Below are 16,941 nucleotides of genomic sequence, written 5' to 3'. Positions count from 1 at the left end.
TTATCTCGCCGCCTCTAGTCTCTTATGCTCTCCCTCTTCTTTGTGGCGAACGTCCCATCTTTCAAGCATACAAAAAAAAAACAATTGAACCGGCTTCGAACACCATATTATTTGACGACAAATTGCTGGAATTTCATGCCCATTGATTGGATTATAGTTGTTGGGCTGCTCATAATTGTTTAATGGGAGTTTGGTAAGCAATTTCAAGATACCCAGAAGACTAATTGGAAAGTGTAGATTGAATTTGTATGGGTTTTTGATTATGAGATGCGTATGACTTATTGGTTGTGATTTCCTTCACAATTTTGAGATATTTTGAGGAAGTATATTCGAAGGAGTAGAGTTGAGACTCGATTTTGGCGATTGGGGTTTCCAATACTGAGCTATATTATCGCTGGAGTATATGTTAGTATATGTTAATTGTGGCTTTGTGAGTATACATTTATATTTGTAGGTGTGTGAGGAATAGTCAAAAGGGGGTATTTTGATTCTGGGTTATTTTGAATTTGGGTTATTGTGAATTTGTGGGTAACTATTACATTAATGGCACCTATCAAGCAAAAAGTTCCTGCAAGTATTTCTAAGACTAAGCCTGTTCTCAAGAGTAAAAGTTCTACATCCAAGAGTAAGTCTTTTAGTGCTAATAACAAAATATCATCTTCCAAAGGGAAAAGAAAAAGTAGTCATTGACTACTATGATATTGAGTTTCAAAGTGATACACACAAGTCGAGGTATGAAAAATTGTTTGTACGAGGAGTGACTGCAACTCGCTATTGTGACTTAGATGCATTAAAAGCTTTACATATCGAGGATGATGTTCGTTGGCTCTTTTCTAATGTTGGATGGGGTGATTTTCTGACCAGAAAGTACCCAACGTACAAGAGAGCTACATTGGAGTTTTTGAGTAGTTTGGAGGCGAATGTAGGATCTGGTTGTAATGGACTCCTTAGCTTTCAATTGTTCAATGAAAAGCATAACTGGACTTTGAACAAGCTTAATGAGGTTCTTGGATTAACCCCTGGTGGCCCGAGATTAACCTCTACAACATGGGATGCAGGCCACATATGGCACCTCTTAACCGGTGATAGTGCATATGATTCGAAGAGAAGCACATGGAATCAAATTCACCATCCAGCACTTGGTACATCCAAAGATTATTGGCGAATACTGTATTTGGTCGTCAAGAAGGAGGTAAAGCTCGAAAGGATGAGTTGTTCATGATACATCAAATGCTTCACGCTCAACCCATTGACACTGGTGCATTCCTTATCACGCAAATGAAAGACCTGGCAAATAAGAAAATTGGTGGGGGGGGGCAATTGTGCTTGGAGGTCTCATAACTCCCATTGCTCTTTACTTGGGTCACAAGGAGCGTCTTAAGACGGAAGAATCTGCTGAGGGAACTGACTCTTTAGATATCTATGCTTGCTCCTCTATGAATTGGGTCACAAAGAAAGATGGCACCACTCTTTGGTGTATCAAAGACAATGAAGATGAGCTACCCCCTCCCCAAGATATGTCTTTGCGTGTCAAGGAGAATTGGTCTTTCAATCTTACTCGACCAAGAGCTCTCACACCGATTCTACCCGAGCCATTGATCTCACCGAGTACTGTTGATGGTGCCAGTTCACGCTCTACGCCGATAGAGAGAGCGCTTGCTAATATTCAAACCTCGATTGATGGAATGAAGGACGAACAAAAGGAGATTAAGGAACAACTGGAATCCATGTCTACCTTCCTTGGTAGCCCGAGCACTTGGATTCTTCAATCAGGAGGATCCCCTCCTTGCTTCACTACACAGTGAAGTCTTGTGAGTAACTTTTCCCGTTGGTTATTTATTGTGTGCATGATTTCTGTTTGCACTGTGGACATTGCAACTTACAAGCTTGGGGGAGGGTTTCACTATGATGTACGTATTAGAATTTACTCTTTATTCTTTTAGTCAAAAAAAAATAATCATTTTCATTTCTACATATAGTATCATTTTAGGATGCATATTGCGATTTACCTTTTATAGTATTTAGCTACATTCATGCATGCATTTAGGTTACATTTAGGACTGTACCCCCGATGATGATTACTAGATACACATGTGCTTTTTAAAAAAAAATGCATTTTGAAAAAAAAAAAATTGTTTTCGAAAACCCATAATACTAATTGACTTGGAATTGGATTGGTTTGTGGCCAGAATGGTCTCCTCGACTCGACTGATGCATGTACCTTGAGTAACTTGTGAGAATTTTTGAGCCATATAGACTGACACATTCGAATCAGTCTCCATCTTTTTCATGTGTGATTAGATATTTTCCTCTTTTGCGGTACGATTCTAGGAATTGCCTTGGTACTATTCGAGACTTTGTGATACATGTGCGGGGGGATGACTGAAGATTCCTTTAGTTAGTTAGAGCTTCATAATTTTAGGACTAGGTTTATTCATTTAATTTCTTTTTATTTTACATTCTCCTTTAGGATGAACCATGTTGAGCCTTGATCCCACTTTTGACGCCCTACATTACACGCCTTAGAGCCTTTTTGTAGGTTTTGTTTGGATTTTGCGGGTTAATGCTACTACAATGTATGACTTACATGTCGATATAGGAATGTGATAGAAGAAAAAGGTCGTATAATCTGTTGCTCGAATAAAGTTCTATTTTCTTCAAAAAAAAAAAAAAGCAAAAAAAAAAAATGTCATGAATAAATAAAGGGTTATTTTGGTTGTTTAGAAGGAAGAAGGGAAGAGATTGAACAAAAAATTTGGAATTTGTAGTGTTGATTGGAGTATATTTTATTTTCTTTGTTAGGAAATGAGCACCACATTCCCAAATGACGTCGTCTCACCCTATTTTAACCAAGCCTACCCTTTTCCAAGGAACTCATGATCCCCGTGTACGTATCACCCCAAATAAGTGGAGAAAGACGAGAGGCAAGTCTAAAGAGGAATACTACGTAGAGTCGAAGTGCGTGAACAATGAATAGGTTGAGTGATGATGCTACTACCTTTTAAACACATGAGAGACACAATTTATTTCTATTGCACAACTAAAGTGAGAAGTTACTTGCATACGACTGAGTTAGTTTGGGGGAGATGTGTGGTAAGATGTTTGCTAGTTCCAAGTGCTTGAGGTTATGGTATTTTACAAAATTTTATCTAAGAGATTCTTATTATCTTTGAAAATATACTTGAAAAGTTGAAAGGTTTTCTTAAATTCATGGCATGTGTATTTCCTGAGGGGGAATTATCGTACTTCTCCTTGTGACTCCATAATGGATTGCTCGAGGACAAGCAAATGTCTAGCTTGGGGGAATTTGATACGTCGTAAATTGTATATACTTTAAGTGAACTTTTAGAATCATTTTTCATTAGAATTACAGCATTTAGATGTAATTTTGCATGGTTTTGATGTAGTTGAGTTCCAATGATGCTTCACGGGTTGTTTTGTTGTTTTTGATCAATTTTAGGAGCAATTGGACACTTGTGAACATTTTGACGATTCGATGTTGCATTGATCATGTGCGGAACGAAGATTCATGGAGTTGATCTTTGTCATTCTCAATTCAAGGATTAGTGTCAAGACTCGGCTTCACGACTTGGTAGTGATCCTATTCTTTAACAAGATCAGTCTCCTCCACAACCTGGTTGTGGCGCTTGCCTTTCAGCCATGGGTTGGTTGTGGCGAAACCTATTTCGAAGCTATTGATTAGCCTGATCAGTCCCCTCCACGGGTAGGCTGTGGCCGAAGTACCTGCGCCACGGGTAGACTGTGGCAAACTCCGTTTCCAGCTTTTTGAGATGTTTTAGAAGCAGTAGATGTCTAGATTTTTCCTAATTGTGAAATACCAATTTGGTAGGGTTTAGAACTTCTTCTTTTCTCCTTTTTGGCAGACTTTATTTTCAGTTTTCTACGTGAGTTGAGGGACAATACATGTTCTTGGCTTTTGGAGATTAATTCAAGCTTTCATTCCTTTCAATAATTAAATTCAAGTATTATTTTCTTCCCTTAATCTCTTTAATTGTTCATGTGTCTTTTTATAATCTATTTTGTTTATTCAATTACCATGTGTGAGTAGTTCTTTATTCTAGGGTTAGGTTGAACCCTAACATGGATTGATGCACAAGAATTTTCCCTATCCCTAATCTAGATTAATTTATGATTACATTTACTCCAGGGTTGGTTTTTATTATCGTTCTTCGACTAGAAATAGTGATTAATGAATGTAATCAGGTTCGCAACGAAATTTGGTTCTTGATTGATCTTAGAACCCTAATTTAAGGTAAAGGATGTCATCACGAGAGTAGTTGGTTGAATTTGCTAGAACGTTAGGATGTTGTTCTTAAGGTCTTTAAACTGCATGACTCCACGAAAGTAGGTATAATTGCATTGTTAGAGAAGCCATTGATTGATCGAAAGAAATCCTTGGTATTTATTAGGGAGCATCTGTTCTATGAATTATTTATTACCTTAGTTAAGGGAAAAGGGTTGTTTCAGTGCATTAATCTGTGTTAGTGAGAATACCTAAACCTAGATGTTTGTTATTCCTGAATTTATTCCTACATTCTTATCCGCACTAGCTAGAATTAGTTTAATTATCCATTCTAAATCGTTGATTGGTTACTTGCTTAGTATTAATTCAAGTCAGTTTAGCTAGTTTTTAATACATTAGTCTCTTGGGATTCGACCCTTACTTACCCGACTACATAGTTAGGAGGTCTAGTTAGGTTATTTTTGATAGGCACGCGACAACCTTGTCATTGATGAAACTAGGTTACTACTCGTGCAATGCACGATTTTTAACACAAGAAATAATCAAAACTTTATTTCAATAAAACACTATGAACTTATAGATTTTGCAACGAATTACATAACTCACATGAAAAAAGTTGTGGGAAAACGATAGTCATTACTTTGTTTTTGGGGAAACAGGTAGTTCAAATTCACTTTTTAAAAGAAATATTCTCCCAAACTTGGAATTTGGAAGGACAAAAGTAGGAGGGGGGAAAAAATTATGTCATAAGAAGTTCTGGAAGGAACTTTTTTCATGAGAAAATGACATGTGTACAAAGATGATTTCAGCGATTTTCACTTTAGTTATAGTTATAGATAGATGATAAATTTTGAAAGCACACCAACTTGGAAATAGAAAGCCAATAAATAAGTATACCATTTTTCTTTTTTATGCAAAAACTTTTTTTACTTGTTATGCAAGAGATGGTCAATATTATGCTGGCAAAGCTAGTTTTCTGTAAGAATAAAGAACCACACTTTAAGCAATGAGACAGACCACCCCTCCCCCCCTTTCCACACACACAACACACAATAAAGTACGTAAATACATTATATAAGGTACTTTAATTCCTCCACAACTACAAAAAATAAAGATAAAGATGATTGCTCAACTAGGCAAATTTTGTAGGGAGCAACATAAGCGGCACATAGATGTTTTAAAATAGACCTTACTTACCAAAGATTTACAAGAACCTATTGTTTGCCAAACCATATATGTGTGTGTGTGTGTATTATATATATGTACACACACATATATACACACATACGGCTTAGGCATGCAGAGATCTTTTCATTATTTGATAATGCTTAGAAGGAGAACATACCTGTTGAGCAGGATAATATGGAGAAACATTAAAATGACCCCTGCGAATAGGCCTCCTCAAGCAATACGGCTCACATGGTGAAATTCTTAGTGCTTCTTCACCGCAAATGAACTCTCTGTATTTACTTTCACTCACAGTAGCACTCTCCTTAAGTTTGGTATCTTTGTTGAGATCAGACAACTGTTGAATGACGTCATTGTTTGTTGAAGTTTCTGCATGCACCACTCAAGTGTATGCCGAAAGAAAAGTAGTTAGCCAAGATATCCACTAAAGTTTTATCGCTATCCATGCTTGAAGAAAACATTTGCATAAGCAAAGTTGTGCATAATCAGAAGTATCAAAGTCATATATGACCAACTCCAAGAAAACACAGACGTACAGAAGCACAACAACAAAAGAGAAATAGAGACAAATGAGAAGAATAACAAAGTTACCCAATGTAGAAAAAAAATCAGGTTTCTTCTCAAAAACATCAGTCCAAGTGAATGCTGGGTCCTTTTTGCTAGTTGGGAGGTTAGATCCATCAAATCGAGCCATCTGCAAAGAAAACATGTGCAACAATGGGATTGGAAAACATTAAATAGAGTCTACAGGCTCTGGAACTATTGTTATTATGTGGAGCATGGGGATCCTATCATTAATTAGTCAAAAGCCAACGTCTCCTCCAATTTCTAAATCACTTCGCAAAAGAATTCCTCGACAACATTTGTACACTTGATCACTAATTGAGAAATGAGAATAGTGGGTCAACAAGATCACAAGTTGAGGTGCATATAAACAAGCCTGCAGTAGTATACACACGATTGCAGCAACCATAACAGAATGCTGGAAGGTTGTTACAGAGCTGCCACATCCGCAAGGATATGTAATAATCTGTTAGTTAAGGATTAGATACTTTTACTGTTTATCTATTAGTTAGTTAGTTTGTCTCTTTTTACTTGTGGATGTGCCAAAGCACAGTGATGTAATAAGGTTATAGTATTGCTTACATTATATTGATTTCTCATTCAGACATTCAGATTGTAAGAAATACTGTTTCAACCTCTTTAACAATGCATTAGTTCTAGCTCCTGAGTTGACAAAAGTTAAATGATACAGGATAAATCTCTGGTGTTAGATTGTTTGATTTTAAGCTGAAGTTCAGTTTTTTAACATGGTGCCATAGGTGGAACCGTGGAAGAGTTGATTCCAGCAAAATTTAGTTGAGCTATTGTTCTTCAATTGATAAGGACTGTTAAGTTAAATGATCACATTAGCTTGACTGTTGTGCTCATGTGCCAGAATTTCATATCAATTTGATTTCTAACTATCCAAAGACTTGAAGTATGTGGTATAATTGACTCTTGCATGATCTAGGGGCTCTTAACCGACTACACAACAAACCCTTGGTAGTTTGGATATGGAATTTATCCCACTAAAGAAAGTTTGTTGAGACAAGTCAGTTGGAACCAACAACACTTAGCTAATACTTCATGTAATGAGAAAACGTGACTTTACTTTTACTTCTAGTACCATGGATATAGTCAAGCTTTGGCATCTTAGGTTAGGGAATCTTCCAAACTACCAAGGGTTAATTGATAAATAGAATGCCTCTGAGCATGTTGAATTCTATTACTCCATATGTAAAACTCTTTGACATAAGCGATAAGCCTGGCCTGGATCATTTAAGAGTGTTTGGTTTCTCATGTGAAATGTCTACTCCTAAGCAACATAGGACCATATTTGAAGCTGGAGTTGAACAGATTTTTTATTGGCTATCCTCATAGCCAAAAAGGATAAAAACTTTTTAGCTTAGTAACTCACAAAATGCACATTTCCAGGGATGTTGTCTTCCATAAAGTACATTTTCCTTACCACTTGCAACCACCTCATTCATCTCCTACACCTGTGTTTCTACCAGTACACCTCCCAAACCATTCATTGATGTTGATTTCCCTGATAGACGTTTCTCAACAAATACATCAACCATCTACCCCATCCATCCTCTCTAGAAGACTAGAAGAAACATCAGACTTTTATGTACTCTCTTAGGTGGTTGATTTTACGAATTTTTACCACTTTTTTTCATTTAACCTGCTCCAAGAACCTCTGGCAGATAACATAAACCACCAAGGCACTTCAAAAATTTTCTCTGTGCAACCCTTAGACAATCCCACCTAGATCCAGTGAGTCAGTGACTACTTATTGGTGCAACTTTGTCCGCCTTTTAGCATTGTGTGATGCTCACAAGTCACAAAGCTCTTATCTATGAGACATTTGAATTGGTGAACCTGTCACTCACACTGAAGTGTATTTTGCATATATTATCGATTTTGAAGGCCACAAATTTATATTAGCACATAGCTCCAAAAATGCTTAGGACGGCCCTGAGGGCCTGAAGTTGCCACATTCGAAAGAAGTGGTAACAATCTGTTATTCGATGATAAGATATCTCTATTAATTGTCTATTGGTAATTTGGTATGTTAGTTTGTGTCTGCTTCCTATTGGCTGTGCCGGCGCACTGTGATGTAATAAGGTTGCAGTATATATAGCCTAGATTAGATTAGTTTCTGACTCATTTATTCAGATTGTAAGAAACAAGGTTTCATCAACTTTGGCAATGCAATAGTTCTAGTCTTTTAGCTCCCGAGTTGAAAAAAGTTCAATGATGAAGGATTCATTTCTGGTGTTGATTGTTTGATTTTAGTCTGAAATTCAGTTTTGAAACAAGCACCAAGTGTCTCAAACTTGAAAATTCTCAAAATCACATTACAAGAAACTTAGAAAAGTCCTAAAAACCAACTGGAGTGTGAAATAACAGAAGATTCTACAACAGGTTGGGAAGTTAGAAATTTTTCATAGTTTACATCGCATGTGCCTCGTTGACAACAAGGAAACAAAGTACAAAAAATAATAAATAAATAAGTACTCCAAACGGAAAATATGAAACTGGGTTCAAATACACATGAGTTATAAAGGAGTTAGCAACAACACACCTTCCTTGAATATGAATTGGAAATTTCTTCATTTAGTGAAGGGATCTTCAGAAAGGACGCAATCTGTAATGAATAGACCAAAAGCGTTTAATAAAAACAAGTAAAACACAACAGTATGGACACCCCCCCCCCCCCCTTATCTTATGCTCACACATCCCTTCTTAAATTATATAGTCCTTTTCCGCGAGAGAGGGGATCACAACCCAAAAGGCACAAGCGAGAGTAGGAAAATTTTATCAAAATATCATCATCATCAAATATACAACCAAGTTATTCATGCTTAATTAAGATTGTCAAGATTGTCATCACATGTTTTGAACTCTAAGCCATATGTTTAACAACTAAGTCTATTCCATTTTTTTCCATCATCCTAATAGTGCAAAAAGTCCCTAAAATGAATTGTTTAAAAAGTCCCTAGTGGCCTGTTTGGATTCTTGCATTTCATTTGAAATTCTGGAATTGGGCCAAATGACTTACTTGGCTAATTCAAGAATTTGGATTTGCATTTGGCCCCAATTCCAAGTCTTCCAAAAAATAGACCTAAGGTCAAAAATTTGAAATGCAACCTAAAACCTCGTCATTTGAAATTCTGGTTCATCTTCTTCACTCCTCCTTCCTCTCTCCTCACTTCCATTGCTAACCACGTTGTCGATCCCCTTCCCTCGCAGCCTCTTCGCCACCTTGTAGCCACTTTGTTGCTGCCCCGCCGCCGCCGACAACGAATGTTTAGATATGCGTTTCGAAATTTCTGTCCACCTCAAGACGATTCACGGGGCACCTTGGCGAGATGACGACAAAGAAAGGAGATACGAAGATTTAGGGTTTTGATTTCCCAATTTGATTTTTTTAGGGTTTTCAGTCAATTGTTGATTAATAAAATGATTCCATGAGTTAACCTATTTGATTTTTGGTTGATTAACAGATCAGAAATTTGAAATTTTTTTTTTTCTTTTTAGGGTTTAATTTGTGCGGAATTTCGCAAATTTGGGGTTTTATACATTTCTGAAATAATTTGTGTTTTCAGATTCTTGTTTAGAGGTACTAATACAATTGTTTTATTTGTTAATTGTGTTGTGTACTAGAATATTGATTCTTTCCCTTGATTTCTTCAATATTTAATTTATGTATGAGAGTAGCAAATTTTGGTACATAATTTGAGCGAAAACGCCGACTATGATGATGGTGGTGGTGGTGGCCGCCGTTGGTGTTGATGATGATGGTGGTGGTGCTGGCCGCCGCTTACTTGTTAACGACGACGACGATGTTTGTGGTGGCGGGACCTAGCTTTCGTTTGTACCTCAGATTGTTATCGTACTTGCTTCCCTGAATTGCAAATTGCAATAGAAAGAGCAGCAAGAACTGAAATTCGGGGTTTGAAATTCCAATAATTACCAAACATCATACTAGAATTTGAAATTCTAGATTTGAAATTATCATGTTTACCAAACAAAGAATTAGATTTGATTTCCAACATTTCAATTCCAGAATTTGAATTCAGTTATTTGAAATGAATTACTCGTTTCCAAAAGCAACCTAAAATGAATTGTTTAGTACTCCGTAAAAAAAAAAAAAGCAATTCACTCACAGTGTCATAAGCTCTCTCACGCTCCACATGCTGTGCTGTAGTTACCTGAGAGTTTAGCACCTGAAAACCAATACAGTAACAAATTCACAAATACACCTCAAAGTTCTTAAAAAATAATTATAAAGTAAAATATTGTCGATGCAAGATACCTGATCTAGGACATTTTTTCTAGGAGGTACATTAACTCCGGTGGTTCGACGAGCAATGCAATGAGGAACGATTAGAGGAGTATCCTGATTACCGAGGCCTATTTTTATGTTGGCAGAACCTAATAACAAGACAATGGAATTCCTAATTTTAGCAATCCCTAAGAGCAAAACCCAAAAAAAAACTATAACTGAAAACAAATAAAAAGAGATAAAGTCGTGGAGAAATTAGGGTTTTGTAAAAGAAAGAACCTGGGTTGATGACGACTACAGTGGCTCCCCGGTCAACAGCGAATTGAGAAGGAACACCCGTTTTTAAGGAATCCTGCAAAACGAAATTTGAACTATCTTCAAATTTTTGAATTGTTGGAAGAGAGAAAGAGTAGAGTATCAAACCAACCACCATATTGATTATTGATAGATAGATAGCAGGCAGCGGCGGCAGTTCCCGTCCCTGCTCAAGTTTTCCGCAATAAAACTGATCAAGGGCATGTCACGTACAGGATGCCTAATGGTGATTTTTATTTACGGACTTTTCACGAAATACCCCGAGTTTTTGCAAAATTCACCAAATGCCCCTCGACTTTCAGAAATTCACCAAATACCCTCCACTTTTTAACAAATACACTATATACCCTTAGTGAGCATTTTTTGTAAATTCCGTTAGATTTCCGTCAACTTTAACCTAATTAACTCTATTAATCCATACTTATCTTAATTACCCTAACTAAATTTTAAAATAAAAAACTTTATTTTCCTTTACTTATTTCCCTCACCATCTTCCATCTTATGCCCAATCTCTCTCCCCCACCTTCATTCTTCGGTTCTTCCTCTTCTCCTCACCATTGAAATCCGCCCAATATCTCTCCTCCCCCTTAAATTTGCTTCAAAACCAAAACAAAAAGCTAATTAACACAAAAATTGCAACAATCACCCTTTTACCAGTCACACTAGTAATCCCAGAATCCCTGAACCCACGAGATATAGCCAATGTCACCAAGAACTGAGCCGCACCCACGTCCTTTCACTCAACGACGACGACAAGGGGCTCGAATCAGAACACTCACCCGGACGAGTCTGAGTTGGTCGATTCGGGCGAGTTAGCTGACTCGCCGGCGACGATTGTGGTGGTGGGTGGGAAGATGAGGTTGAGGATCGAATTTGGGTCCACCGGGTCGTGGGAGATGAAAGCCCATGTGCCTCATTTGGGGTTGTTTAGGAGGTGAGAGAAAATGGAGATGCGGCCGGAGCAAGAGGAGGTGGTTTAGTAGGAAGGGTGGTGGTTAATGGTGTTGAAAAGAGGTATGATTGGTGCGTCAATTTGTGAGGAGTATGATTGTGTGCTTCTGCTAATGCTATAGCCACTGAATTTGTGAGGCATTATTTTGATTTTTATTTTCAAATTTGAAAGGGAGAGAGGAGAAAGGTTAGTAGCAGATCGGGATTGGGAGTCCATTGAAGAAGGAGAAAGGGAAGTAGCAGATCAGTATTGGGCATCCATGGAAGAAGGAGAGAGGGAAGATAAAAGGGGTGAGTTAGGAGGAAGGTTAGTTGTGGGTTGGCAGTTAAATATTTTTTAGGGTAGTTAATTAGATTAATTAGGAGTTAATTAGTTTAGTTAAGGAAAAAGTTAACGGAAAAGTTAACGGAGCTAACGGAAAATCGTCATTAAGGGCATCTTGTGTATTAAGTTTATAAATAAGAGTATATAGTGTATTTGTTAAAAAGTGGAGGGCATTTGGTGAATTTCTGAAATTCGAGGGGCATTTGGTGAATTTTGCAAAAATTCAGGGGTATTTCATGAAAAATCCGTTTTATTTAAGATCTGTTTGGTACAACTTTAGTAAAGAATGCAAGGGAAATGAAAATAAGGGATTCTTAAGTGAGAAGTGATCTTAGGTGAGAAAGGTGAGAAGTGATCTTAACCGTTAGATCAAAGATCCCACGGCTGTAAGCTAACCCGTGTTTCATTAATATATGCCCAAAAAGTAAAATAATAACTTTGTTGAGCTGCCACGTGACTCCAGCAAGGCCAGCAATAAGGTTTCACTAATTTATTATTTTTCTTACCTATTTGATCTTAATTACCCCATTAAATTTCTTTATCTTCTTCCTCCTCACTACGCCTTTGTTCATACTCCTCCATTCCTCTTCTTCAGGTACGGTTCCCCCCTAAATTTAATGTTTTTGAGGTATATTTCTTCTTAATTGTATCCCCTTTCAAAATTATAGATTAAATCTTCCGAATTCAGACTTATTTTTTCATAGGCAAAAAAACAAGCAAGAACCTAACCCTTCTTTCTCTCTCCTCCATCTTCATCCTCTTTATCAAAAATACAAGATACAAGATGTAGATACATTGAAAGTACAACAGGGATACATCAAGAATGTATTGAAGATACATCGGTCGTAATGAGAAAGTGGGTTGTAGATTTAAACATTTCGCCTGGAAATTTGCATGAACGAAATCGATTCAATCACCAATGGTAAGTACTTTGATTTTTAATTGGAGATACAACAAACAATAACCATCATAAATACATCAAACTGACATTGCAGATTTGCAAATACATCAAAATGATACTACAAATACATTAAATTGGCATTGCAGATACATCAGAATGATACTACAAATACATTAAGAAAACCAAAACTAGAACAATAGGTGATTGGGTTTTATGGTGTAGCTGGTGATTTGGGTTTACAGGAAAAAAAAATTAGATTGTAGATGTAGAACATATTTACCTAGGAGTTACATAAATGGAGGAAACAAAAGGAGGGAAGAAAGAAAATGACGCATACAACACGTGATCAACAACCGGGTTCCTTTTGCTTTATACTTCGCACTTCCACATGTTTACCATATTAGTGTCACGCGCGTAATCTAAGCCATCAGATTAAATAAATCCAACGGTTGACAACGCTTCTCACGCTTCTCACCTAACTTGTACTTCTCACGTGAACCTATATAAATATATAGGGGAGGGATCCGGTGAGAAGCACAATTTACGTGAGAAACGTGAGAAGTCATATCAACCATTGGATTACATGGATCGTACGGCTCACACTACGTGACTTAATAAAACTTGTATACTGTCGGACTTCGTAAAGGCTTTCAGCTGGCCAAAAACCACTTTACTCCAACCTTATTATTTCTCCATCTTCCCAGGCGTGCCAAACACCAACCAACCCCCTATTTGGCTATTTCTCTCTCTCCTCCATCTACATGATCTCATTTTCATTCCTCTGATTATGAAAAACGATAATACACATAAAATACCATACAAATACATCTAAATTAAAGTGGAGATACATCAAAAAATTAATGGAGATACATCATCTTTCTTTAACACTAGCTTGCTGCCATTTCTCCCGATATAGAGTATGTCGACTCTGACAACCTTACCACGACGCCGATCATTTCAAGCTCTTAGTGCACGCTGTTCGAGATTCATTTAGAGGAGAGAGACAAATTTATGCATAATTCATCTGGGTACTGAGTAGAGTTGTTTTTACTAACAAATGAATCAACAAAACTTGATATATATCGGTCATTGACAGGCTAAAGTCGTATCACCTAATAAAAAATAACCTAATTCCACTAGCTAGGTAGCAAGGGAAGTCAGGATCGAATCCACAGGAAAACAGGCGTTCTTTCTACTATCAATTAATTAAACTAGACTATTGGGAACAAGAGTTGGTTGGTGATTTGTATACTAAGACTACGAACGAAAATTAAATGAATATGAATCAATATATTAAGGAGTCTAGGGCATAGGTTCACCAACAATTAACAATCCAGGACAACGAGCAATCACGATAATCAACAAGGTAATTAATTAGACTAGCATGCTCTCTCGAATCGATACTAATCATAGACTTAGAATTAACGGGCTCTCGCTACGTGTTAATCCTAATTCCACCTATTGACACAAGCCTAAACATCAAATTGCATCTCTCGAATCTTAATTTGATATTGCATAACTACCACAATTAAACCTGCGCAAATCTAATTGTATAGTGAAATAAACCAATCAATAGGAATTAATTACAATGCCAACAATCACAATTATTCAATATCCCTTCATATTAATCATGGATCCCCAAACCCTAGAAATTAGACTACTCAAGCATATTAACAATAAACAAAGAAATTAGCATGATTGAAAACATAATTAAAGCAAAACAAAGGATTGAAATAAAGAACAATACCTAATTGAAGAACAAGGGCAAAGGAAAGCTTGAATTTTGGATTGAAAATAAACTAAGTGTTTGGAACAAATTAGAGAGAAAAAACTAAGCTTAGGGAAATAAAACTAAGTGTTTAATACTAGAATGTGAGATAATAAGATCCCCCACTAAATTAACTAAGGGCTATATTTATAGTTTTTCCCAAAAAGCCCAACAATAACCGGAAATATTAAAGTAAACCGCGCGCTAAAACGCTCCTGGGTTGTCGTCGCCCGGTCGGGCGGCCTTCCGCCCGACGGGCGGGAAGCTCGAAAACCGCCCGGCGGGCGGAGGGAGAAACTTTGGAAAACATCGTCACGCGCCCGGTCGGGCGCCACTCGCCCGTCGGGCGGTTGGAGATTGCTCGCTGCTGCTGCTCTGCTAGGCGCCCGGTGGGCACCGGGCAGAAGTCCGCCCGTCGGGCGCCGGGCGACTGCTCGTTCCTTTGGCTTGCTCGCCCGGTGGGCGATGGGAGATCATCCGGGCGGAAGGCTAAATGTGTCCGCAACACCGAGTCTAACTTCCGGGGCTCAATCATGAACATCTAAGGCTCCCGTAAGTCGACAGTAATCGTCCCGAATCCCCTCGGGATCATGTAGTGGCCTAAATCATCTTGAAACGGGTCTAAAAAGACCAATTTCTCACTAAGTAGTCCTGAAACTCAAGGCACACTCAAATACACAGATTAGTACTAAAAATGGCTCCTAAGAGCTCATTTAACACATAAAAAGTACTAAGGGACGGGGGTAGAATATTATATAAAACATGCATATCAGTCATACACTAGAAGTACATCACCAATATACTACAGATACATCGCCAATGTACTGAAGATACATTAGTTAGTAATAGTTAGTATACGAGAATAACCCAGCACAACAATGGTGGTTTGGGTTAATTATATTGTCTGATTTTAGAGGGGAGAGTTGGAGATAGAAAGTGGTCGGGTAGAGCTGTCTATCCTTTCTGGACAATTTTAATAACCGCACTGAGGCACGTATTCTTTCAATTGTTTTATTTACCGTGGACTCTTAATGAGGGGCATTGATTTATATCCATCGGATTTAATCTGACGATGCAGATTGCTTCTCACGAAACTTCAGTTTCTCACGTGAGCCTAATATATATATATATATATATATATATATATATATATATATATATATATATATATATATATATATATATAGGGGAGGGATCCGGTGAAAATAGGTCCCTATGTGAGTATACTAGTATATATGAGAATGAATCTAATCCGTAGGATTAGATGAATTTCATGGGAAAGGATTAAAAGAAATTAATGGCAATATTGTAAATAACCTCCCACCTACCAAATAATAAAAAGATACGTTTCTCTCTCTAAAGATAATATTAGTTGTTCACACGCTCTCTAATTCAACCTTCTTCCTCTCTCTCTCACCATTTTCTCTCTCCTCAAAAAACTGCCATTAAAGCTTAAAAAACGTCGATGAAGCTTCAATTCACTCGATTATTAGCTGATTTCAGGTAGTTTCTTGTCAAATTCTTCTATATTTCTTTTTTTTCTTCTACATTTTTCGTCAATTTTGACCTAATTTTTTGAATTCCTATAAGATTGAAGATGAAGGAAGTAGAAAATTCCGAAAATTAAGCCGAAAAACCTACGAACAAAGAAGGTAAACAACAATACACAAATTTCGCACCATTTTTCTTGTTTTTAGACCTTAATTTAAGTAATCAATTGATTGAATGTTCTGTATTATGATTTGTTTTTTCTAAAAATTTTGTGCTTATTTTCTGAATCTAGAATTAGTTTGTTCTGAATTTTTGTGATTAGTTCTTAAATTTCTGAATTATTAGGTTAATAATTAATTTCTGATTTTTTGACTTAATTTATGAAAATTTTCTTTATTTTATAATTTACTGATTGTATGAATTCATTCATGATGTTATAATGATGTTCTAAAACTTATAGTTTTATGTTCTGAATGTTTAAACAGAGAAAATTAAAATTTTGGAAATGAGAATTAACATGCCAACATCAGAGTCACAAAGCACAGGTAGTCGTCCTATTGTCGAACAAGCACTTTTGAAAGGCGTCCTTGTAAATGTTGAGTAATATTTTATAATCTCAATTCTTTAGAACATGAAGGTTCAACATTTAGAACATGAAGGTTTGTTGTTTAGAACAAAATTCTTTAATGTTTGGAACATGGAAGGTTACTTATTAGAACACCAGAATTTAGGGATAGTGATGGTTCAAGTATGGAAGATATTGGAAGACATTAGATCTTATTTGACATTAGATCTTAAAACTATAAGACATTAGATCTTATAGTTTTATGGAAGATATTGGAAGACATTAGATCTTATTTGACATTAGATCTTAAAACTATAAGACATTAGATCTTATAGT

The 16,941-nt window shown here is 36.8% G+C and overlaps 1 protein-coding gene across 3 annotated transcripts in view; it reads right to left on the bottom strand.

Moving 5' to 3' along the window:
* Positions 1-10,866, bottom strand: part of LOC110782313 (actin-related protein 9) — a 29,457-nt gene extending 18,591 nt beyond the window's left edge. Inside the window, exons 1-7 of one of the 3 annotated variants that reach the window (XM_056838169.1) lie at positions 10,717-10,866; positions 10,569-10,641; positions 10,320-10,438; positions 10,171-10,230; positions 8,586-8,648; positions 6,044-6,146; positions 5,610-5,821 (exon numbers count right to left, since the gene is read on the bottom strand). In XM_056838169.1, coding sequence (XP_056694147.1) covers positions 5,610-5,821; positions 6,044-6,146; positions 8,586-8,648; positions 10,171-10,230; positions 10,320-10,438; positions 10,569-10,641; positions 10,717-10,722 — 636 coding nt within the window. In that variant the 5' untranslated portion in view covers positions 10,723-10,866. The remainder of the gene's footprint in view (positions 1-5,609; positions 5,822-6,043; positions 6,147-8,585; positions 8,649-10,170; positions 10,231-10,319; positions 10,439-10,568; positions 10,642-10,716) is intronic. The other 2 variants (XM_021986433.2, XM_056838168.1) reach the window with 2 other exon arrangements.
* Positions 10,867-16,941: the final 6,075 nt, after the last annotated feature.

This window comes from Spinacia oleracea, chromosome 3 (genome assembly GCF_020520425.1).
Source record: "Spinacia oleracea cultivar Varoflay chromosome 3, BTI_SOV_V1, whole genome shotgun sequence".
Lineage (NCBI taxonomy): Eukaryota > Viridiplantae > Streptophyta > Magnoliopsida > Caryophyllales > Amaranthaceae > Spinacia > Spinacia oleracea.
Note: the sequence above shows the minus strand (reverse complement) of the source record. Positions and strands in the feature narration are given on the sequence as shown.